The following is a 25,588-nucleotide window of genomic DNA, read 5'->3' on the forward strand; positions in this document are numbered from 1 at the left end:
ATTATCATGAGGTGTGAGGAAAAGAAATAGGAAGAGTCCTGAGCTCTGGGAGAGCCAGGGCCAGTGTCTCCCCAGTGCAGGTAGGACACCACTGATCAGCACCTTTGCTTTATCTTGCTTTGGGGAAGGGAGTGTCTGTGCATCCAGCTGAGCTCCTGCCAGGCTTTTTTGCAGCCTCTGGCTGAAGAGGCTGGGATAGCTCCTGGGAGCACAGACACTCAGCCACAGCATTGCAAGGGTTGAGAAAAGCCAGCTGGCAACAAGGCAAGGCGCAGCCTTGCTATTCTCATGGCAGAAAACATGGTGTTAAAGGGAGGGCAGCAATTTTTTTATCAGTGAAAGTGGAAAAAGAATTTTTGCAGGCCCTGCAAAAAGCCAGCCACTGCAAGGTATGAAAGGTTAACCTCAGGGTAACCTCAGTGTTTCCAGGGCCTGGTATGAAAGGTGTCCTCCTGAGCTGGGACTTTCAGAGATTTTGTGATGATGTAAGATGAAAGGCCTAATTTTCATCTTGTGCCATCTTACATCAGTGAAAAAGTTACAGTGGTGTTACAGCCCTGAAATCATAAGCAACACAAAACATTTGTCACATTTTCTTGTGATGAATTAGAGGGCAGGTGTTGGTGAGGATGCTGCAAGGGCAGTGCTTAGGCATTCCTTGCATCCACAGAGAAGCAAGTTTCAGTGTAGGAAATCTCAAAAGCAAGATTAAGAAAAACTTGTTACGAGGATATGTCAGGAGGGGAGGAGGCTGCCTGGGCGTGCTGCACCATCCATCACTGAAGGTTTCTAAGGACAAGCCACACAATTCATCCTGTAAAGCTGCACTTCACAGGCACTGTGCTCTGCTGCTCAGCACCTTTCTGACCAAGTTACCTGAATGCTGCTCCAGAGGGGTCAGAAACAGAAGAGTCTTTTAAAGGACATGCAGCTAGAAATATAGAATATGTTAAATAATGCAGATACTCATTTTCATCCTTTATTAATGAGAAAGATGCACCACATTAAGAAATAAAGCTGTTTCATACATTTCAGTAGAGAAAAACAGAGAATATGAGTTGAGGCTGTTTACAGTGCCCTACTTTTGTGTTTTCCTTCTGATTCTTGCTGTTTCTTGAAGTAAAATAAGTAAAATCACTGTGTAGGAAAGAGACGTGAATGAATATGGATATTTTATTATCTTTGTCTACTTCAAAACTATAATTTATGGGCAAGACTGGAGTATTGTAGGGATTGCAAGATTTCTGCTTCCAGCAAAGACAAGAATAGCAATATTTGCCCAGACCACATCAGTGGTTTCGAAGGGCATAAGGGAGACGAATGTAGTGTGTGTGCATTCAGAGGCAAACAGCCCCCAGCCATCAGAGCCTTCTGTATGGAGAGGCTTCTGTATGGAGCTCAGGCCCCAAAAGAATTGTATCTTTTACTTTTTCTTCCTTTCTAAATTTTTGTCAAGATAAAAATTATTTCGCCTCTTTGCATGTCATATGATATAGGTGTAGACCTCCATGTTTCTTACCATTCCTTGCTCACCTTTTGCTGAATATTCTATTTCCGTGACTTGTGGCTGATTTTTCCTTGCTTACTGCCTCAGGTAATGAAGTTGAAAGACTGGAAATTGTAGCCTTGCCCACAGGTATCTGCCAACATATGTTAGCACTTGACATCTGCAGTGGTCTTGAACTAGGTTTGGTCAGTTCATGCCCAGAAAGAAATAACTGTTGATAAAGCATCTATTTGGACTATATTGGATAATGATTACATGATTTTGGACTAGTTTGGTTTTATACACAGCCAGTGTTAACAGGCTGATTAAGACTCTGGAGACTCAGCATTAAAGTGTAATTTTAGATGTGGATGGTAAAGAGACTGTGGCAGTAGAAAGGTCTTAAATCTCAGGAAAGCAGCTTAATGGAGATTTAAAAGCCAGGTCCATGAGGTGGAACAGGAGAAAATATTCAAATGGGCCAGCATAGAAAGGGCAGCAGGTCACAAATCCACTATGAGATCCACCTCCATCTCATAGTGGTGGTGCAAGAATCTCTGCTTCCTCCCCCCAGTACAAACCTGCAGGAGAAATAATGCATTGTTTCCAAAGGCACTGTGTGAACATGTGCATTGATGAAATTATATTGGGTGCAGTGAAGTCTGCAAGAAACCAAAGTAGAATATAGTAATGTATTGAGCCTGAGGAATCTTTTAGAGAAAGAGAATGGAGTCCAGCAATAAAAACCAAAATGGATTAATGAAGTTGGATGGTTAGGAAGAACAAGGAAATAATTTACAGGTAGGATGAAGGAGTGAGGGGAAAACTGGCAGGAAAGTAGGACTCTTGCCAAATACTGAGAGCTGTAAATTGGAGAGTTGAGGCAATTAACTGGAGAAGGTAATTTAGAAGATACATGTTCAGTGACAGAGGGAAATCTGGAAAGCATAAAAGGCTAAAAAGCATCAGATGTGTCAGTGCCTAGAGAGTGGCACATTTGGGATATGCTAAGTTGGAGAGGAAAGCTATTTCAGCAAAAGTGTGTACAATTTTGGATGTATGGCGTTGGTGCATCATGGGGCAAGGAGAAAGTAATTACCGTGTTGTTCTGGCAGAATCACACCTGCAGTTCTGTGCTCAGCAGCAGGTGCCACATGTGTGAGTGATGGTGAAGACTGACAGAGGGGGAATTCACAGAAAAATAACAAAAGTTTTAGGAGACTGAGGAGACTATGCCTAGCTTTCTTAAACATTCTCATAAATACACATTATAAATACAAATGTTACGGTATTTTGAATGCCATAAGTGCTTGTGGCTGGAAATAATGATATAAAATACTATTTTGAAAATAAATCTAAAAGGGAATCCCAAAAAAAAAAAAAATCTGGTATAGAGACTTTTGTTATGTTCTGTAAGTCTCCTATGCAAATTTTAAACATGTCCAGTGAAGAGTAGCACATGTACTATTAGATTGTATAATCTGCATTGATGGAGGAAAGATATGATGGCTGAGTGGAGCTTTTCTTTCCCTGATACCATTTGCTCAGTGATGCATTTCTCATTCAGCAGCAGTGAATTAGAAAGATGTATCTGCAGTCAAATGTTTGGGTTTGGACAAAACCCTATGAGTGCCTTAGTACTTATAGCATAATTTTACATTCCCTGAGGAACTCAAGGTATCTGAGTTCGAAATTATTTCAGCAGGATCAATGGGTGACTTGTGGCACTGGAAGCACTGGTTACAGTGGCTTACATCCAGCTTCAGTGGTGACTTTCAGACATGTTGGTGATTAGTTTGTGATGCTATATACAGAATTTTTACAAGAAAAATAAATAAAATTTAGACTCATAAAGTGATGGCTTAAAAGCTCAAATACAGAATAAAATCATGAAGAAAAATTGCCTTTTTCATTAGTACAGATAATACCATTTTAGCATCAGGGATTTCTGTTAGTGGCCACTTTTTTGGTGCCTGCTTAATCGCCTCCCTGAAAGACCATAAAACAAGTACAGAAATTAATTTTCCTCATCTTAAAGGTAATGACCTTCTACTTTTCCATTTTTTAAATTTTTTTACTTATTGAAATACAGAATGCTACAAAGTAACTTTAAGAATCACCTTGTCAGTAATACAATCCAAGCCATAAAATGCCAATCAAGCCAATGTTTGTTCTGTTCTTTCCAGTTTCCACAAACACTGTCAGGGTATTATGAGGATTGACTGTCCTGCCTATTGCTATTATAGTTCCTGTTTTGTTTGCTTGCATTACTGTGATACCTGAGAGCCTGGTCATGGAACAAAACTCTGCATGCAGATGCACAACACAAGATGGACCTCTTCTCAGTGTTTTTGTAGGAGCAGCCAAGATCCTCTCACTAGCCTCAAAAATCAGCAGAAAGGGAGAGAGAGAGTTCCCCCAGCCCCTGGGCACTCTCTACTCCCAAAAACAATCTCCATAGCTGAGTGTTCCCACTTTTACCAAACAAAATCTCCTCATCAGTGCGTGACTGTAATGAACTGAGATTGCAGAAGGTACGCACCCTGCTCAGTGCTGCTGCTTCAGCATCACAGGTGCAGGGACAAGCACAGGGACAGAACTGAGTTTTGGGTTGGTTTTAGCAGGGAAGACTGGGAGCTTAGGTGTGAAACTGAATGTAAGCTGGCTACCCGTTGGCTATCAAAAAGCAAAGGAAAAATGCCCATTGTCATAGCAGCCCAAAAAAATGTTAGATGCAGAAGATATATAATACTGGAATGTCCATTAGAAGAAACAATTTTTGGACTTCCTCATACACTACCATATTTGTTAGCAAAAGATATGACTCTGTAAGGAAGGCCTTGGACTGCAATGCCTTTCTAAATTAGGGCTGTGGGCAGCAGACAGTGACTACTGAAGCATCACCTAGGAGCATGAGATATCCCATGGCAGTGAGGCTAATCCCACGTAATCCCAGAACACAAATCAGACTCTCACTTTACTCTAGGTGGCTGTTTTTTCTCTGAGGCTGACAGATTTCTCTGAGGCTGTCATGTTTCCAAAAACTGACTTTTATTCCAGTCTTTGAAAAATGCTGATGCCCCACATGCTCCATGCAAACGGGATGTTCAGAATGGCTTTGTGGAACATGTTCTTGGGATCTTCCACGCAAGCATATTCATGAGTTTAGGTGACTATTGGCTACTCTGTCCTCAGGTTAAGGTGAGGAGAGAGAGAGCAGAGTTATGTTACAACTCTTTATGGATGGGAGAAAGACAACTGGTCTGGGTCTGGATAACTTTATCAGCACTATCAGCACAGCTGGTGTGTGCTGTTGCCTGGACCTCTCCTTGTCCCATGATGGGTGTTCCCCCTAATGGAAGGCTGTATTCCTTTCCTTTCAAAGCTGTTTTGTTTGTAGACTCCAGCCGTACTGTTTCTACCTTATCCTGCTTTATAGGAAGTAGGTAGCATGTGAAATCAGAGCATTGCCTAAAGGAATCTCAAGCTTTAGGATGGAGCCTGTGCTTAGTTGGATGTTTTGAGGTGAAAGCATGTATTCCTACATTATTTCTTAAATGTGTTTTCCTTCTAGACATGGCTTTATTTCAGGCATTCTATGAAGTTTTTGTTCCATTTGCCCCATAGCACTGCTAATAAAAGCTGCATGATAATAGAGCAAGAGCTGTGCATTTCTATGGTCCCACAATAGCTACCTGTTTTTGTTTTGATTTTCCAGGACTCAGTAATTATTAAACCAACCTCACACTTAGAAAAATTCACGGAATTTCACACTTTATGCTTACAGACTAAAGGTTAATCTTTAAACCAAGGTTTGATGTAATTTGTTAAGCCTCGTGTTTTCTTATTATGACTGATTTCTTTCTCTGCTATTCAAAGGACTCACAAGATAATTGATTAAGAAATAGGTTTCTTTTACAGCCAGTTTTATATCTTTGTTTAGTCATTCTTACCATCAAGAGCCCTGCAAAAGCCTTGACTCACAGGAATTTTTGCTACCCCGTTTTGTTCTGCTGATGCTGCCTTGCCTTGACCACAGATGATGCACAGTCTGCAGAAATAGCTTTCTGCTCTCTGATAGGTCCACCACTTCCCAAGTGTTCATTAAGAACAAAATTCATCACATTCTTGTTCATATTCTTGTGAATAAGGTGTGCAAAAAATATTACATGCTACATTTCAACATGCAAGAAACCATCCCCTGTTTTTACCATTGCTTTTCCTTAAGTTATCTTCAGTGAATTGGCTGGTTGATTAGAAATATACTTTACTGATGCTGGGCAGTCTCCCAGGGTTTGTTGGTGAGGTTCAGCTCTTGTTTTATCTACTTGATTAGAAATTTCCTACTAAAGAAAATCATAATGACAACTCTGTCCCCCAGGCTTGAGAATTATCTTCAGGCTATTTGAAATCAGCATGTAGATTTCAAATTTTCCTGAGGCTTTCCAAAACGACTCTTCGAGCACAGGTGTCACTCTCCTGCTTGAGATGTAGTCACCAGGTGGGAATGTCCTTTGGAAAGCATTACCTGGGCTGGGTATGCAGCACCATCTGAAACTCAGACCCCTTTGATGAATCTCAGGATAGGCCCCCCAAATTGCTGGCATTCCTTCAAGGAAAGTTGATACCTGTCTGTTTAGTGCCTGCGTGTGTGTATTGACTTTAAATACAAACAAACGAATATACCTGTGTCTGTATGAGGAGGGATCAGTGGGTGTAGGCAGACACACGCAGCATTTTGGAGTCATCCAGCATGGGTGCTGTGGCACAGCTGCTTCTGGAGAGTGTGTGTTTACACGTTGAGGCCAAGGAGCCTGGGTAGTACTTTTATCTCTGGCATCAGTCTGCCAGATGGGTTGGCTTGGACCTGTCTTTCTCCCACTGAGTTTCAGTGCTCCCCTTTATAACTTCTTTTTGTGCACTTCTTTTTGATCTGCTGTTCAAGTGTGACTATGTGAAACTCAGTAATTGTTATCATGTGACTTTTTCTACTATATTTACATGTGGATGGTTAGTCAATAAATCAGTCTGAAATTGATGATCAATAGTTACTGCTAGCTTATATTCCTGAGCACTACAAAACAACAAATAGTTCAGGAATTGTTAGTATATTGTAATAGGCAATTATTTGCTAATGCAGCTAGATCAAGCACTTGTCTGACCTGCACTGAGGCTGAACTTGGCATCAGCTGCAGGCTCCTCTCACCAAACTTTGCATATGTTACTGTCAGTTTAGTCTGCTTCTACTGCAGATGAGAAAAGGCAAAAACCCTTGGGAGTACACTTCTTTCCTCCTTCTTTAAGAACAAAATATCCTCCACTGTCTCTCCCTGGACTGCTTGCCTGACTTACACTGAACTCCCAACTTGTAATGAACCAATGTAGGTGACAGACATCTTATGCACTTAACTACAGCACATTTGATATCTGGCAGATCTAGAAATATTTTCTGAGAAGGTAAAGCCGTTAAAGTAACCTTGGTTAGAAATAATGCTAAAACTTGAGGGTCATAAAAATGGTGTTAGGTATCTCATTTAGCAGTAAACTTACTTCATGATGATATGAGAAAAAGTATGAAAGAGATACTGGACTGTATAAAGAAACATTAAAGGTTTGGTGAAGTACTGTTGGTAGTTTGAAGAATTATGTCAAAAGAGTCTTTTGATTTAATCTGTGGCTGAAATAGGTTTCTGTGAGGTTTCTCATCATAATTAAAGACATGATCTGTTGTCACCAGTACTTTCCTGGGGCTTTCCTAGAAAAAGCTAAGGCCCCAGAAAAGTCTGGAGTGACCCATTTAAAACCATTCTGGTTTTGGGTTTTTTTTCCAGTAATTTGTATAAAGCAAAACTCTGAAAAAATTCTGAAATGTCCATGTGAAGTTAGTGCTTCTCTCTGCCCCTGTGACCTTACCTCACATTGCCAAGCAGAATCCCATTTTCCAGAGTAGAGGGAGAGGTGGCATTGGCTTGGATGTTTAGAAACTGGTTTATAGAATAACTCTAAAGTTACCCTTTGATGAGTGGGAGATTTGAGGTACGCCATATGATTACAGTGACATTTGCTAGCATGTTCCACGGAACTGGTCACCAGTCTTACTGAAATATTTTTTTCTCAGTGGTATTCACACTGTTCTTCCACTCATTTCTTTGGTAGCTTGTGCCCTTCATTAATAGCTAACAAGGTGATGTTCAGTCATGCAGAATTCCTGTCCCCACTGAAATCCAAAGCAAAACTCACAGAGAATTCAGTGAAACAATCAGCTTGAGAATCTTTTTATTCTATGCTCTCCTTTGCTTGTTTAAATACTCCTAATTTCCATGCTGGAAATGGACCATCTTTTTTACCAATGCTACAAACAGTACATGGCTTTTCGTTTCATGAAGCAATATATGTTATCCTATGTCCAAGGAAGATATTTTTGCATTTATCACCCATGACCCATCCATTCATTTCTGAAAGAACAGCATCTCTCATTGAGACCCAAGATGATCAAATGGATTTGGACAGATTTTGTATTAAGTTTCTACTGACAGAGCCTTGGAGGTTCAAGACAAGGCCTACATATTCTAATGAAACTGCAGGTATACAAAACCTGAAGTTATACCATGGACTGAAATATAGTTGCTTGCCCATAGCAACTGAAACAGTTGCAAAAGGTCCTTCTACCACCTAAGAATTTGTTTTATGAAAGTAATTATTTCTGAAAGCTGGAACTGAGAAGAATGGGATAAGTTTTTAAGATAAAACTGCCAGATGTGCTAAGTGGTCAGATAGGAACTACTGGACATGGGGGATTCCCAAGCCTTGTCATCACTGAGAGACTTGCTCCCTGTATTTCCCAGCAATCACTGTGAGATTGACAGTTACAATGATAATGTAAAAAACAGTAAGGTCTTAAAAATCTGGGGGATTGGGTGTCCCAGATTTGTGTCACTGCTAACAAAAAAGCTGCATCTCACTTGAGAACCTACACAGCATGCTGGTATGGCTGTCTCCCGCATATTAAGAGAATATTACAGTAATTTAGTTAGAAGACAGAAAACTGCAGTGAGCTCTTTCATGCCCATTCTCACAGAGCTGCTTCTCTGCATTGTATGTACAGAGGTGCAGGTATCTCATAGTCCCAAATGGACACAAGCAGCTTTGCCAAAAACACTCACACAGCTGTGTGAAGTGTAAAGGTCTACTCTACATTGGCCAGCAGAACTGTAGGTTTTTAAAGCAGATAGCACTGGAAGATTTGCAGCTCCTGTGTGGACAATATCTGTTCTCAGCTCAGTGTGTACAAGAGTGCAGAATGCCATCTTAAAAGAGCAATTGGAAAAGAAAGGAAAATAGCAAACAGGAAAAGCACAGTTTGAGAACAAACCTGAGAAGGGGCCTCAGAGGACTGAGGAACTTTGTGGCTATGAAGGCATTGACTTCAGTGGGAATGAGGCTGAAGAATCACAGACCAGTGAGGGTTGGAAGGGACCCACAAAGACCTCCAGTCTGACCTCCTGAGGCAGATTGCATTGGAGCAGATTACACAGGGCCTTGCCCAGGCTGGGTTCTGACACCTTTAAGGATGATGATTCTCTGGGTGCCTCTTTCAATGTCCAGCCATCCCCATGGTATTTTTTTTCCTCACTTTGAGTGGGAATTTGATATTGTAGCTTGTTTTCCTTATTGTACACTGCAGTAAGACTTCCCTGTCAAGTCTTTTCTTCTTAAGAACAAATATAGTTCTCTCAGCCTCTGCTCATGTGTCCTGTGCTGTGGTCCCCTGACCAGCTTGGTAGCCCTGCATTGAATTCACCTTAATGTGTCTTTGTCTGTCTTGTACTAGGAGCCCAGAAGAGGCCACAATCCTCCAGGCATGCTCTCAGAAACAGAATGACAAAGAGCCATTTGCTCAAGCCTGCTGCCTACACTCCTGCTAATGCAGTCCAGCCTTTGACTGATCAGGGGTGCGCTGCTGATGTACTCATTTATTTATGTTGAAGTTCTGAGTTAGGACCCTCAGGACTTTTTCTGCAAAGTCAGTTTTAAGGTAGCAAGTTTTTGTCCAGCTTGTCCTGTTGCATGGGCTTTTTCCATCACAGACATGGGGCTTTTCGTCTGACTTCATGCTACTCCCTGAGCTTTGTCCCAGCCCACTTTTCCAGCCTGTCCAGCAGTGTATTGACTGTTCCCCTCAGTCAGGTGTTGGTGCAGACTTGCAGAGAGCATAAAGGAACGGTATGCCAGAGTTCATTGAAATAGGTAACTTCGTCTCACTGAAAAGTCTTCATGTCTTGTGAGCAGGATGTGAGGAGTTGCAAGCACAAACAGCTTCACGTTATGTGCGTATAAACAACTGGTAAAAATAACTCAAGGTCACTGCAGGTAGTTCTTTCCTGCAGAGTGAAGTCAGTACCACTTTATTATGAGTCTATCACTGGATAGAGTGTTAGAGGACAAAAATTTCAAAAATTATACACTTAGTACTGTGTTCCAGGATGGATCACACTGAAGTATATGGACTGGCTGGGGGGAAGTGGTGTATCATACATCTGAGACAGCTCAACCAGCTGAGGCAGTCTTTAACTGTAGAAGTAGATTTCACAATCTTAATATAGAAGAGGAGTTTATTTTCTTTTAGCTGGTCTCTCCATCACATGATTTCCAGTCTGATGTCACAGCTGCATGATTTGTGTAACATGTCCAGACTGTTCATTTTAGTGTTAATAGTTTCATTTTTGATACCTGTTGGTGTATTCACCAAGATTTTCACCTTTTGGATGTTGCCAGAACTGCCACATTTTTCCCCTACTGTACGTCCACGGCCACACTTCTCAGTATTTTCTTTCCTTTGGTGGAAGACTGTGGGAGCCCAGTAGCAATTCCCAAATCCCTAAAAAGTGATTAGCAGTTATTGTTCTCTAAGTGCTTAATAGGGAGATTAAGACAGGCCACCAGGTGTTTACACAATAACACTTGGTAGCGTGGAAATTCAGCTCTCACTATTACAAGGCGTAAGGAGGGTAAATACCTGCCCTTGGAGAAACCAGCAATTATTTTGATGCTTGTATTACACCTCATTTTCTCCAGCAGATTGTGCAGTTCTGTTATTTCTTAACTTTTCATTCCCTGATAGGGGTTTGTCTGTGTTTAAAGCAGCGGGATTGATCTGTAACCACGAGATCAGTTTCTGTTAAAAGTGTTTTTCTTGCACGATCAGTTGGCTGCAAAGCTGCATTTTTAGTCCATCCCTTTGTATCTAACATGGCATATTTGTATACAGCAACAATGGAAGGGAGCTATGCTTCACACTGAAGGTTTGAAATAAATTATAGTGAAATAGCTTAAGAACAGCACAAATGCTCTTCTGTAACAAATCGTATCATTCATGGTGTCTCTTTTTTTTCTATTGCAGGAGGTTGGAAGCATTATCGGAAAGGTCAGAAAATAACTTTATATTCATGTCAAACTATTGTATATCATTTCTCTTTTCTTAGCCCAGGCTAACGGGGTTTTTTTATGCTTCTTTAACAGAAAGGTGAGACGGTGAAGAAGATGAGGGAGGAGGTAAGAAAAGCTTTGATGTCTTCACTTGCCTTCCTTTCCAGCTCAGAGAACAGTGAGTTCAGCATATGCAGACCGATGCTGCCATCAAGTGGGCCGATCGTTTAACATCCCTGTTCTTTGCAAGCGGTGGGGTATAAACATGCTGGCCTAAATTAAACATCGTTGTTAATGTAACCTCCTTATCGCTGCAGCAGTCTGGAGCCCTTCATTCCCCTAGCGATGTGCCTGCTGCTGCCTTATCTCAGGAACAGCTCACAGCATGGTTCTGTGCATCAGACCCTCTGTATCTTTCATTAGCATACCAACATCAGTCCTGCACATGGCTTGGCCTCCTGGTAGAGTTTCCAAAAATCTGAAACCAAGCGTTAGACTGACACACGTCAAGTTTGAGGGTAGACACAAGCTTCAGCAGAGCTGGAGCCAGATGTGTGTAAGCCAGAGCATGTCTCTGCTATGTCTTGGCAAAGCCTTAGCTTTTCCTCATTTTGAAGCCGTGAGTAGGATGTGGGCAGGGTAGACCTGCACACCTGCCATTCACATCCTTTGAAAAGGCTGAAGACAAATAGGATTAAAACAGGGCACTGCATAAATCTCAGCCTCCCCAGTGTCTGCAGGCTTCTTTCTGTGCCACAGAACAAGCTGTGTTGTCTTCAGAGGAGTGTGTTCGGGTGGAGGCTACAGACCACACTGGTCCTGCAAGGCAGCACATCCTACCTGGAGATCCATGTAATTTTTCTGCTTTGAAGCAACTGCTAAAAGTATAAGTCAAAAGATAAATCCTACTGTTTTAAACTTTAGGAGTGCAGTGCATAGAGGATGCCTCAAGGAAAGTCAGTTTGCCTCTAGTAAAGCTGCAGTACATTACTGTGTCAGCTGCTTCGTTGTTTTCTACTCTGATAGAAGGTCTGTGGCAGGGAAATGTCAAAGTATTTTAGTAAAGAAAATTGCAGACATCCATCTTTAAATATACACAATAGGGATTTCATTGTCAGGCTGACTGAGTTCTGAGCTCCTTTTTGATGACATGTTTTCACCCATATTTTCACACGTTTTCTAAGACTTTAAAAAAAAAAAAAAAAAAAAGAAAAAATTTTCCAGTGTACTAGGTTAACATAATTCAACACATTTTAACGTAATTATTAATTATGATCATGAGCAGATATGTTTGTACATAAATTGTATGCACAGAAGGGAAGCCATCATTGGAGAGTGCTCCTGACTTCTGAGTAAAACATCTTAGAGAATACCTATGATGCTTGATCTGTCTTTCAAGATAAATATCAAATGTTCTTCTTCCAATCCTGAACCCCTGCTGTCATGTATATGTGGTCAGAAGACACTTTATTTTCTTGATTTTTTTTTTTTAATAATAGAATTGTATGTATCTTTATATCAGCACAGGACTAAGAGGCTGTATCTCCACATGATGATAACATGGTCACTCTTTAAATTACTACCTTTTTCAGTACTTCTTTAAAAGAAAAATGCAACTTTTATTTTGACTTCTCTGGCAGATGTGGCAGGGTGCATGCCATCTTTATGGTGTGAAATGTAGCTCTGTCTTTGGGAAATGTCAGAGACAATGTTGTCATTGAGGAAATGTCAGAGACAACTTCAGGCCTAAAGAAAAATACAGAACCCTCAGTTCTGTGCCCAGGTCTGTGGCAGGAAAATTTTTCTATCAGTAGTGTTGAGCCTTGGTTTTTTTCATGTTGTGTGGGGGTGCTGTGATATGAGGAAGCACAACCTCTTGCAGTAGAGCAGCAGCACGGGGTGGTTAAGGGCTGGGACACAGCACATCAGCAGCTGTGTGGTGACTCTGCAGGCAAAGGGCCAGACTAAGCCAGCTTGTCTCACATTTGCTTCAGGCCCTGATCCCCAAGAAGATCAGTGCCTGTGGGTGAGTTGAGGCTCCAGAGTCTTGTTAGGCTGCATTAACACATTTCCAGGACTGAAATCTCAGAGAACACATAGGGTGGCTCCTACCTGAACCGGATTTGATCATTACCTACATTAAAGAGCTTCTTAAATATGTATTTAAAAATATATAAATTTCTTAATATATAAAACCTCCTGGCTGAGACATTTTCTCTGCACTGCTACTGTGGCATGAAGAGCACCGAATATACTTGCGAACCAGCCTGGCTTCTCTTTGAGACTTCTGATTTTCTACCTCCATCCAACAGGCTCCTTGCCCTATGGACACAGTACTGTTGGTGTGTCCTGTACTACCACTAGTGCTTTAGAGGGATGCTCAGTGCATGTTGGCTGGCTGCCTTCACATGAGACACGTCTACAAGGAGCCTTCTCCACAGTGCAAAGCAAGGCCCCAGTAGAGAGGCAGAGAAGCCAAGCCCCACCTTTGGGGCTCCAAACCAGAGAGGTGCATCGCTCCTGGGAAATGCTGGTGCTCCCTGGAGACAACCATCTTCTCTTAAATTCTGCAGCTCCAGTCCTACTTAAGGTTAATCCTTCAAGCAGGAAGGAAAAAGACTTGATTATGCAATTATTTGCAACTTTGAGTTACAGAGGTGCTATTTGCATGCTGCAAAGAAGGCTGCAGAAGTATTTACCCAGACAGAATCCGGCTTCCCACAGTTACATGAATTTTTCCAATGTGATCAGTTTATGCTGAAATTATATGATGTTGGGGCTGCAGTTGTAGGGGAGGGAATTAGATGCCTCAAGGTATTCCTTCCCAAACTATATTCCTAATCCTACTTTGTTTGCTTCCTGGGAAGTATAACTTTGAAAAATATTTGTTCCTTTTGACAGAGTGGTGCTCGAATCAATATTTCAGAAGGCACTTGTCCAGAGAGAATTGTGACAATAACAGGCCCAACAGATGCAATTTTTAAAGCTTTCTCTATGATTGCACTAAAATTTGAAGAGGTAAGCAAATAATTTTTTTCTCTCTTCAAGTTGAAATACAAACACTGTTTGAATTTTCTCATGTTTGCTTTAATGTTAAATAGGATTTGTTTAATGTTCTATTTAATAGCAATGAAAGTGGTTATATTTTTATAAATGCTTTTGGCAGCAATGCTGAAGAAAAATAATGGGTCAATTTAGAAGATGTTTGATCATTTCTTTTGCTTTTTGGAGGCTTCAGGGAAAAGCAATTGCTTCTAGTAATGTGTGCTAATGGTAGGAAAAATGTCTTGGAAAAATTCTATTCCCATTGTGGGTTTGATTTGAAAAGAATAATTGCCTAACTTTTAACTCTGTTTCTGTATGAATCCAGTTGGTATTGATGTAAATGTTATATATGTCAAAATGAATATATAACTCATTTAACTAGAATTTTTTTTTTTATTTCAAAAACAAGCTATATGATTATCCATTACCACATTTAAGACTTGTCTTTTAAAACAAATTAAAGGCACTCAGAGTAAGTAAGGCAGGAGTTCAATTCACTGTAGACAAAGTGTTCTGTGCAGATATGTATCTAAATTGCTGAGATTTCCTTCAGTTTCGTGGACCAGCTACAATTAGATAGAGTCACCATTTTAATGAAAAGGCAGCAGAGTACAGAACATGAACCATGGTCACTCTGGAGAGGATTTAACTCCCTCTGCTTTTGAAAATCCTAATGGAGGAGCTTGCAGACAGGCAGACTGCGTCACCTGCAGCTGAAGCAAAGGGCATGGTCTCTCCAGAATGGATTAAATTAGAGGGATGTTAATCCCTTTCTTAAGAGTTCTTATTTCTCCAAGCCTGCAAGGTTAGTCTCCACATCTCCCCACAGCACAGGGAGATGGAGGAATTGATGAGAATTGTCAACATGTGCCTTTATTTACACATGGCAAATGTTCAAATTTAGAGCAACACGACTAGAGGAGAGCTCATAAGTCGCCAGATGCAGTTGTCTTCTAGAATCAACTGTGTGGCTTGGACTTGTAACTTCACAGCATGATCAGAAGCTAGTTAGATTTTTTCTATTTGCTGATACTGGGTCCACAACTTCAGGTCTCTTATGATTAGACACCTTCTTTTCGCTCCTCATCTGACTTTATTCATGAGCAGTTCATGCATCTTTGTTTCTATGCCAGCACTGGCCATTAATTTAGGTAATTCTTGCCTTTCCATCCCTGAGGATTCCCTTTCTAGATATATATTTAGAAAATTATTTTATCCCCACACACCTTTGCTTTTGCCAGAGAGAGTGATCCAAGCACAGTCTTTCAGAGGATGCATTCCCCACCCCTCTCATGAGTCTAGTAGTCCCTTTCCACCTTTTTCCAGTTACATTTTATCTTGAATGTCTGTGTTAATTGTGGACAGGTTGCAAATGAAGTTCCACAAAGGCTTATTTAACAGCTTTACAGTCCCCTGTCCTGCTTATCACGCTGTCATATCCCTGCCACTGCTGAAAATGCCTCACCTCCTACTGGTTTAATGCTTCACACACAGCCATGCTTTGCCTGGTGGGTGACCCCAGCTCCTGCTCAGGTGTTTCCACCTCTTCAGTCTTGGCAAACATTCCTGTAAGGCTCCAGACAAATTACCTTTTTTTTTTCATACTGCAGGTGTTAATCCTATATATATTTCTTCAATCCATCATGGGTTTTCATGTCTTCCTGCATGATATTCCAAACTTTCAGTATGTTGATAAAATGTCTTAGTTTTGTGGCATGGCACATTTTATAAGAATGCTTGGGGAGGTTTTTGCCAGTTGTTAATGAATAATAATGATTTTGAGGTTCAAGCCTGCAGAACCAGAGGTAATTCTATCTAACCCAATTTCAAAGCCTCCTATTGTCATCTCTTTCTCCTCTTCATCTCCTGCCCATAAAGGACCAATCCCTGTTTCTTCTAGTTTAAGAGGCAGCTCAGTGCATAGTGCCATACCTTCCAGTCCAGAGAATCCTGGAGAGAGCAGTGTCTCTGCCCTCTACAGGAAAAACATGTTCCTCATCCTGTAAAATGCTGAGAGAATCATTAGCACAGATAATCCCTGCCAGTTCCCATCAAAATGAGTACCCAGTGGAAATAATGCTGCATTTTTCATACAAACATCAAACACTGCATGGCATCAGATCTCCAGCCCACCACCCAACACGACGTAGTCTTTGAAAGTGCTGTAGGTAGCAACAGGCAAAAAAAGCTGAAATTCAGGCATCTGGCTGGATTTTGCACTTACTTGCACTTGCAGGTTTTAGAAGGTAGCCTGGGCTCTTCATATGAGCATTAGCAAAGGAGTATTGGCAATCTCTGCAGATGAAGTACTTCTCCGAAATAAATCTGTATTTAGTTTAACATAATTGGTTTGTGGTATATTTAAAAGAACAGCAGTAAAGAAACATGTATATATAATACATATTGTAGATATAATACATTATATATATATTTATATATATAATCAGTTAGGTTTCCTATAAATCTTCCTGCCAATAAAATGAGGCAACTGTAACACTCTGGAGCTAAAATAAAGTGCTGCTTCATGCTGTTTTTCATGCATATCTTTTTTTTGGAGATTCCTTCAGCCATTTAAAAGATTCAGTCCAGCTCTGGTTATTGCAGCTATGTTGAAACAGAAGAAAAAAGATGTATGTGTGAGACTGCTGCTTTGAGGGATTGTTTTGTTATTTGTCATGCATGCCCACATGAAGACCTTGGACCCTTAATTTCCACCCTACAGCTGTATACCTAGAGATAAACAGGTGTAGGAAGTCCTGGAATGCTTTGCTAATTTTAGTAAAAGTTTCAAAATATGTCAGAGAGATAGAAAAATGAGAAAGGTTGGGTTTGTCTTGTGGTTGTTCTGTAGGCTTATATAATTCAGCTTTGACAACCTTCCTAATGGAAGTTGCTTTTCTAGCAGTCTTATGATGAATTTACAAGCTAAGTAGGTATTGACATGAATACCTAAAGTGTTCACTGCAGGGGACAAAGAGAGTTGTTAGAAAATGACACTAACCCAGGCAGACCCCTGGAACTACAAGAGGGGACATTTTAGCGCAGTCATTTTTGGACTGGAGGCTGAGACCCAAGAAACGCAGCTGTAATTTCACTGGCGACCCTCTAACTTCACTGGGGCAGCTCTAGCTTTGCTTGTAAGTCTGCATAATCCTCTGAAAGCACGTGGTACTTAAGCACTGGAATAACCAGCAGGCACAGCTCAGTAGTCAGAGCTTCTCCAGATGAATAGGAAAAGGAATTTTGGAATTCTTGTTCTTCTGTAAACATCTATGAAGCACTTGTATGGCTCTAAGGAAGAAGAAGAGAAAAGGAAGGTGATAAAAGCAGTTAGGGTGATACCTTTCTGACAAACATAAATTCTTGCCAGTACAACTGTGATCAGTCCTGTAGTGGTCATTTCCAAGGGAGGAGCCACCTCACAGAATCCTCCTTGCTGTGGAAATTGGAGAGTTTAACATTTCATTTGAAACCAGAAAAGAAGAATTTTGTTGTTTTTTTTTTTTTTTTTTCCTTGGAGGTTTGGCAGAATTCTGAGCTGCCAGGTTAGTTTGTTTTGGGAAGCCTTATATACTATGACCCCAGGATGCCAAGAGCTTCTGCTGGCTCTTCAGCACTTCCAGGCTCCCAGTTATCCTGTCGTGGCTGAGGAGCAGCCCACCAAGCAGGGAGAAAGCCAGGCAAGGTCCAGCTGTAGTGTCTGCCAGAGCCCTGAAGAAATGGATGCAATGTCACAAAAAGTTAGAAGTTAATAAATAGGAATCTCCCAGTTTGAAAGATGACGCTTCTGTGGGAAAGTCCTGAGCCATCCCTCCTTGGAAGCCTGCAGTTCTGAGGGAGATTTTTGTCTGCTTATTTCTCCTTTGTCTTGTTTTTAAGCTGGAATAATTCCTGTATGCACTCCATGCTGCTGAGCCCCCATGTTTAGATTTTGCTCTTATTAATTAGTGAGGACAAAATAAAGAGAACAGTGGCTTCCAGTTCCTGCAGAAGGCAGAAAATTTCAGTGAAGGCTTTGAGGCCAGGCTACATATGATATGGAAGTAGGAGACATGATTAAGTTTTGTGCTGTGTGGCTGAAGAGGATTATTCATCTACATGTGCCTTCACCTGACTCAAACATGATACAGCGAGATGGCATCTTCCAGCTGAAAAATCGGCATAACTTTATCTCAGATACATGGGTACTGCAAAATTCTGTTATCCCTCTGGCTTTATTTTGGATTGCAGTCTCTCACTGACACAGCCACTAAACAGAATATGAGTTAATACTGGCTGGCAGAGGAATGATTTGGTAGCTGTCTTGTCACATGCAGCAATGCCTTGTTCCACTCAAGATCTTATTTTCTTCTCTTTTAAGCTAATTAAGGTCATACCAAGCCTTTTCTTGGACGGAGGAATGCTGCCATCATAACAGGGGACATACCATAGGAATTAGTGCTGGTGTCACCAGGCTCCCACACTGGTTCAGTGAGATGTGCAGAGCTGCTTGAAGTGCTGAGTAGTTTTGTTGTTGATTGGTTTTTTTATAATTTGGGGTCCTGATTGCACAATATAGGCACTTTTGGTTGGTTGGTTGGTTGGTTTTTTTGGTACTGTTTTTGGTTTTTTGTTAAAAAAAAAGTGATAGTCTTTATAAGCATAGGAAATCACATCAGTTCTGTCTGATGGACTTAACAGGAAATGCATGTTTTCTCATTCCTGTCCTAATCTTTGGTAACATTCCTGTGGAGAGTATAATAGCTGTGTCATGCCACCTCACGGATGAGTCTTCTCAGTTCATAGCTAGTGTTACCAAAACTCTCTTAAGATTCTCATGAGTTGTTGGGCAGCTGCAGTGCAGCTTGTGGCTTTTTATTTTTTCATCCTAAGTACCCTCAAAGCATCCCACTGATCAGTGGGAAAATAAGCTTTATCTTTTCCTCTGTGATGAAGTCTTTAGAGGGATTCTTTTGTCTTGCCTACAAGATTTTGAACAAGCAAAATCTATTTAAAACAATTTAAACCTTGCAACAAATTGAAGTGCTTATGAGAGTGTGTAATGTACACTCATTGGACAGTGGGATACATGGATGTGTTTCATACCTGGACACAGGCAATTACTGTTGTGCTGAGCTTTTTGTGCTTTGGTTACATAACCATGATGGATGGAAAATATTTTAGAAATTCTGAAGTGCTACAAATATTTATGGACCTGCTACAAAAAATAAATTAAATCTAGAGGGTGGCAGAAGACTTATCAAAATCATCTGATTTTCTCTGCTTCAGATTATTCACATGTTCTTTGTCATTCCTTTTTTTAACTATTTTCCTTTGAATCCAATCTGGAAAGAGACATGAAATGTAGAGACGTATTACACAGTATAAATTTTCTAACTGAGATGATAGAAACAAGACCAAAACAGAGTGAAACAGGTTTTGGAAGCCTGTGAATCCAAAAGCCTCTTTGCCTTTTTCACCTATTTTGACTTGTTTAATGGCAGGCACCATCTCCTCCTCCTAGTCCTGCCTTGTGGTTCCACAGCACGGATTTTGCAATGCCAGACATCCAAAGGGTTCCTCTGGCACAAGTGGCTTCATGCTTACGGTGTATCACCGGCAGAGCTGTGGTGGGCTTTCCTTACCACCAAAGCCAGCCACAGCTGGTTGCACACTCCCCAGCTCTCCTCAGACAGCCTGAGCATTTGCTCTGAGCCCTTCAGTGCTCCCCAGGAGTGACAAATCCCCGCTAATGCTCGCTGACACTGTGATTACAGGACATCAACGCTTCGATGACGAACAGCTCGGTGGCAAGCAAACCGCCCGTAACGCTGCGGCTCGTCGTCCCAGCAAGTCAGTGTGGATCCCTCATAGGAAAAGGAGGTTCCAAAATCAAAGAAATCCGGGAGGTAAGTCTTGGGATGTGCTGGGGACACTGGCTAGCTCAGCATCCTACTGCAGTGTGCCCTGCCAACATCACCCACTGCACTTTGCTGATCACACCAACATGAGCACGTGTTGACTGGAAAACCTGGAAAAGCCTTGGTCTGAGAGGAGCAGGGGGTCCAGCACAGCTGCACTTCTACTTTTCTTGACACTAAAGACCACATGTGAAATAGAGAAACAGTTTTACAGTGTATAAAGACTTTCATGCATAATTAAGCAAAGCAACAGTGATGAATGGCTCTTCAAGTTTCTTTTCTAGCACAGACCCCTGCCCAGCAATACTCAGGGGACCCCAAATCAAAGAGTTGCAGCCATTTCCAAATTAGTCACCACCCTTACAGTCAGAGAAAAACCCAAGCAGCACTGGGGATTCCAGGCTAGTAGATCTACTTTCTAGAAAAGTGTGATTTTCATGCTCCTTCCCTGTTTCTCCTTAATGTCACTGGGCCACAAGTGACCTGATCTGATGCATTCCAAACACAGAATTTATTTTTAGTCTAAACTTTAGCTAGAGGTACTCATTCAGTGTGCTAGGAGCCACTTTTTTGTCTAAACAAAAAATGCAAGGAGTACTGTTAACAATATAGCACATGCCAAGCCAAGGATCTGATGTTTGTAATCACTCATACAAGAAAATCAGGTACATGCACAGTTATATAGAGAAAATATGAATAAACATTGCAGAAAAATGGATTGTTATTCTGGAGGAAGTGACAATATTCCTTCTAAATTTGAATTCATTCCAACATGGGATGAAGTGTTGAGTACTAAGATAACATGTTGATTCATTTTTTTAATTTGCCTATGTCAATACAAAAGGCTTTTGACAGGCTCTACGAACCTGAAACTCTGTTTTTTTTCATCTGAAATGTGGATCCAAGGCAGTAGGTTTTATGGAGCTTTTAAGTTGATTTCTTAGTTCTGTTAAAATAGAAACAGGCATGAGTGTGAACTGTGTGCTAGTGATTGCTTAGCTCTAGGTTTTACAGCTGTCCATACTTCGGATTTTATATTAAATATTGGTAACTTCACTCCAGAGCACTATAGAACTGTGCCCAGGACATAGGTTTTTAAAGGTGAAATTGGTCTGTTGGTTAAATGAAGTGACTGAAGTGATTATCCTGTTGAGCACAGTTTCAGAAGCAATTGCCCATAGTCTGGTACACGGAAGTAAAAGGATAGTGTTTGGCCAAATAGGTGTTTTGGTAAGGCTAATGTAGCGAGAAGTCACACTGCACATCTTCTTAAGCATAAGGATAATGGACAAAGTATTACTTGTTTCTTGCTACTGATGAATGACCAAAGTCAGAGAATAAACATGATTAGCACTGGGAGTAAATGCATGAATTACTCTGGTACTTGGCAGTCTTTTGTGCTGGATGTACAGATACCCAGGAATGTACATTAAAAAGCAAATGCCAGGAAAGAGGGGGAAATCAAGGAGCATCCAGCCCGAAATGTGGTCTGATTTCATCATCACAAAACACACTGAGCAGTTGCAAAAGGAGGGGTCTTTTGTGTTCAGTCATGCACCCAGGAACAGCTTGTAGGGTTCCAGTACTATTTTTGAGATAAGATTATGAAAAAAAAAAGAAAGTAAAAACATGAGGGATTGATCAAATTACAGTGAAATTCCAAAGTCTGTTATAGGGCATGGAATTGATACTTTGGCCTTAAACAGCACTAGTGAACAGAAGATGAAATCAGTACATTAATCAGTCTTTGGAAAGAAGGATAACACTTGTGTATAACTAAAAGGAAAACAAGTTAACTCCTTGCTGACTGATGCAAAGTCAATGATTACTGATAATAAATACTTGTATTTTAAAGCCCAAATACTGCATTGCAATAACAGTCAGGAATAGATCTTTTGTGCAATATGTTAAAGAGCTTAGTCAACATCAAATGCCTGGGTTTTTCTCTGTTGGCTGAAAAGGTCTTCTGTGTTTGTGTAATAATGTCAAGGGTTGTTTGGGCCTCCAGTATTTTCTTCTTTCTTTCTTTTTTTTTTTTTTTTTAACTAAGACACACTAGTGCCAAGATCAAATTTAAAAAACAGTGAAAAAAAAAAAAAAAACAAAAGTGGCTCATTACTTTCTTGGGTTCATTAATGAGCCAAAAGTTGATGATATGCATATATTTAATCAACACTAATTAAGATTTAGAAGTGCTTCTGTACCATATAGCATAAGGAAGCCTCGAATTTCAACAAGAGACACAAGTCAGCCATCAGTAGATTAAAGAGCCATTTATCAGTAGATTAAAGAGTGACTCATTTGATTAGCCGACCTTCTTCAATTATTGGGGCTTTTTTCTTATTATTTTTTTATTATTGAAGAGTACTTCACCATTTTCACTTTTTAGTCAGCATTGCGACTGTCAGCCTTTGATAGGGTTAAAATGCTTCTCCTGACATTAAGGTCACAGTTTGATTCCCTAACAGCTACTGAGGACTAAACTCCCTGGGGTGGTAGTGCTGGCAAACTGGCTTGAACAGCCAAATCCATGTCCAGGGTACGAGTTTCCAAACATGCTCTACCACATCCAGCAAAGACCAAAAAAAAAAAAATGTTTAGGGGTGTACCCCCTCTGTTGTCTCAGTGAATGGCTGCAGAGGTTCCATTGCCTGCACGGCAATGACAGTGTCTTTGCTCTGTCTGTGCTGAAGTCCACAGGAGCCCAGGTGCAGGTGGCAGGGGACATGCTGCCCAACTCGACGGAGCGCGCGGTGACCATATCCGGCACTCCCGATGCTATCATCCAGTGTGTGAAGCAGATCTGCGTGGTGATGCTGGAGGTAAGCGGGCGCCCTGCGTGTCCCTTCTCACTCAGGAGATGCTCAAGCACATCATTAATAATTGTCAATTGCCATGGGTTCCCCTGGGGTGCTGCCTGCCATTCCTGTGCCAAGGATTTTCAGAGGCTCTGTTAAAATCTACTTCTCCGAGTGTTTGAGAGCCTCTTGCAGCATGGTTTAGCAGTCAAAGGCTGTCATGACATTGTCGAACAACCAGGTCCAGAACAGAGCTGCAGCCGTTCTGAAAGAAAGACATTTTATTCTGATGTAGAACAGGGCAAAAAAGATGCAGCTGTTGTTTAAAATAGAAATAATTCTGACCAGCCAGGACTTTTTGCTTCCTTAACGTCAGATCATTGCATAAGAACAATAAGTTTCATTTTGATGGCAGTTTTTTAGCCCTTAGATTAAATTATACACAAAATAAATTTATATAAAAAACTGTGCATTCTAAACCCTTGCTGAAAATGCCCATAATTTCCAAACCACTGACATTTTCAAAATTGTGCCCCTGTTTAATGAAATGCCTCAACATGCTTAATGAAGCTTCATAGCTTCATCTGACAGTGGCAGTAATGAAATCACAGGTGTCACATTGCCTGTTTTGGCCATGCACTCGGGTCCTCAGCTCTTCCCTTGAAGCCCAGACAGGAGTCATCTAGCGTGCTTCTGGTCTGGTGGGGTGGAGGGCAGGGTGGGCTGGGCTGGGTTATCTGCATGTGTTGTTCTCTGAGGTGACCAATATTTATAAAAAGAGACATCTTTTTAATACAAGCTCTGCTTCGTTTTACATTTTGACCGCTTTGTGTTTTTGTCTGCAGTCCCCACCCAAAGGTGCCACCATCCCCTACCGTCCCAAACCTGCCTCTGCACCTATCATTTTTGCAGGTGGCCAGGTAAGAGCAGACACCATTTTGGCTTCAGCTGGAAACCACACCGTCCTGGCCCAGCCTCAGCCAGCGCCTGTTAGTTTTCAACTTTTACTCTTTCTTGCCTGGTATAGTATTGATGTGCTTTGTCTACTGTGAGTGCTTACAGTTTGCAGGACAGGAGAACACTGCATTGCAAACTGCACACAAAATTGTGACGATCTGGTATTTTACCAAGATTTAACATTGACTTCTGTAATTAAGAAAGGTTTGCCCTTCGGCAGATCAAGAGGTGTCCAAATCAGGAGCTCATTGAGTGGGGCAGCCCTGCTTATTGTAGTGGTTGAGGGATTTTTTCCTTAACTTGAAGCTTCACTGGCAGTATCAGCAGTTTCATCAATTTTCAGAGGTGATGAAACAGTGGGACATTTCGGCTAATGAAAAGTGTAATTTTTCTCTCATAGTTTTCATACTTTTTGGGACAAAATAGTGCATTTTGCAGTAAGGATTTACACAGACATAATTTCCACTGCTTGTAGTCCCTGAGGACCAAGCAGCAATGGAATTCTGAGGTGGCTACAACTACTTACATGCAAGTGTAGACCTTCCAAACCATGGTGTGGAACAGCCTGGAACAGCCTCAAAGGAAAATCGACCCCATAAACCCAACCTAGAGGAAGGCAGACATCTCTCTACTCAGGATTAAAGCCGCCCTGGCCGTAAGGAACCCCCACCCAACCAGATCTTTTCCCCAAGGTGATGCCAAGGTCTCTTTTTAAGCAATTACCCAATTACCAGCAGATGTGCAGACAGGTCCCCTCTCCCACCCCATCAGCCCATCCAAGGTCATCACCCTATCACAGGGTGTGGGCTGATGGCACACACTGTGTCCCACCTCGGGCAATTTGGAGATCGTACGATTAGCTGGACATGGAGTTCCTGGTGGGGCTGAGTGCCCAAGGTGCTGCTGACATTGTTGGTGTGATGGCCTGTGCCATCACAATCTGCTGGTGTCTAAGGAAGATCCTGCACAGGAGCACACACCTCCCTAGCATATGGCAAAATGCTTCTGACAGCCCTTGTTATGAACTGTCTCTGATTTTATTTTTTTGTCTGAGAATTTTACTTTCTATTCTCTAATGATTTGTTCTGGTGTATATCCAGATTTTTATAATCTGGATGTAGTAGCTTTCATCATGTTTGAGCCTACTTCTGTTACTTGTTGCCATCAAAATAAGAAATCTGCTTCATTAGTGACCAAAGCTGAATTTAAATGTAAAATAACGTGCCAGAAACTGGTCTAGGACTGAAAGTTCAGAATAATTTACTCCAATTGTGTAAGTTTACACTGCAGTGCTGTCCTTTAAGAAATATATGTGTGTATATACATGCAGCAGCCCATTCTATCAGTGTTGTAATTGCCACTGCCTTCAAAGACTGTATATGATTATTCAAAAGCATTGAAACTGTTTGCTAGAGGGTGCTGAGCAGTTCGTATAAATAATCAAAAGTATCCTATTTTCAGGTCTAATAGCTCTTGTCATCTTCAGTTTTATCAGTTGAAAAAGTGTTCTCACTTTTCTACTGCAACCTTGTTGATGTGCAAAAGAATGTAAGAGGCAGACACCTTCTGTGTGCTAGCTGTGTTCTGGCTAGCAGAATTTTTAAGAAAATGTTTAAGGTGTGTTTGGACACCAGTATGGAAAGACACTTTAACCAGGTTTCATTAGTGGAAATTAATACCAAAAATTAAATTTTATTAGCACTGTTAGTTCCACACAACCTTTCAGCTAAGGTATCAGAAGTTATTTTTCTGTTCTAAATTACATCATGGCTATCTTGAATGGGTTTTGTTTGTTTAACACTTAGGAAAATAAGTAACATTAACAAAATATAATCTCGAGTTTTCCTTCAGAAGTTGGGGTTCTTCCACTCTTAAGTATTGCTTTTAATTCTCTTGTGCTTCTTTGGTACTGCATTGCATAACAAAACTAAAAGGAAACTGAACACTGCTCTGCTCTGCCCCTATTGTTATTTAGC

At 41.0% G+C, this 25,588-nt stretch overlaps 1 protein-coding gene across 3 annotated transcripts in view; it reads left to right on the plus strand.

Moving 5' to 3' along the window:
• Positions 1-25,588, plus strand: part of LOC121337775 (poly(rC)-binding protein 3-like) — a 139,055-nt gene that overhangs the window by 81,200 nt on the left and 32,267 nt on the right. For all 3 annotated transcript variants that reach the window (XM_041408095.1, XM_041408093.1, XM_041408094.1), the window contains exons 3-8: positions 10,887-10,910; positions 11,006-11,038; positions 13,814-13,930; positions 19,714-19,845; positions 22,551-22,679; positions 23,501-23,644. In XM_041408095.1, the coding sequence (XP_041264029.1) occupies positions 10,887-10,910; positions 11,006-11,038; positions 13,814-13,930; positions 19,714-19,845; positions 22,551-22,679; positions 23,501-23,644 (579 nt within the window). The remainder of the gene's footprint in view (positions 1-10,886; positions 10,911-11,005; positions 11,039-13,813; positions 13,931-19,713; positions 19,846-22,550; positions 22,680-23,500; positions 23,645-25,588) is intronic.

Source organism: Onychostruthus taczanowskii, unplaced genomic scaffold, assembly GCF_017590055.1.
Source record: "Onychostruthus taczanowskii isolate IOZ18803 unplaced genomic scaffold, ASM1759005v1 scaffold29, whole genome shotgun sequence".
NCBI lineage: Eukaryota > Metazoa > Chordata > Aves > Passeriformes > Passeridae > Onychostruthus > Onychostruthus taczanowskii.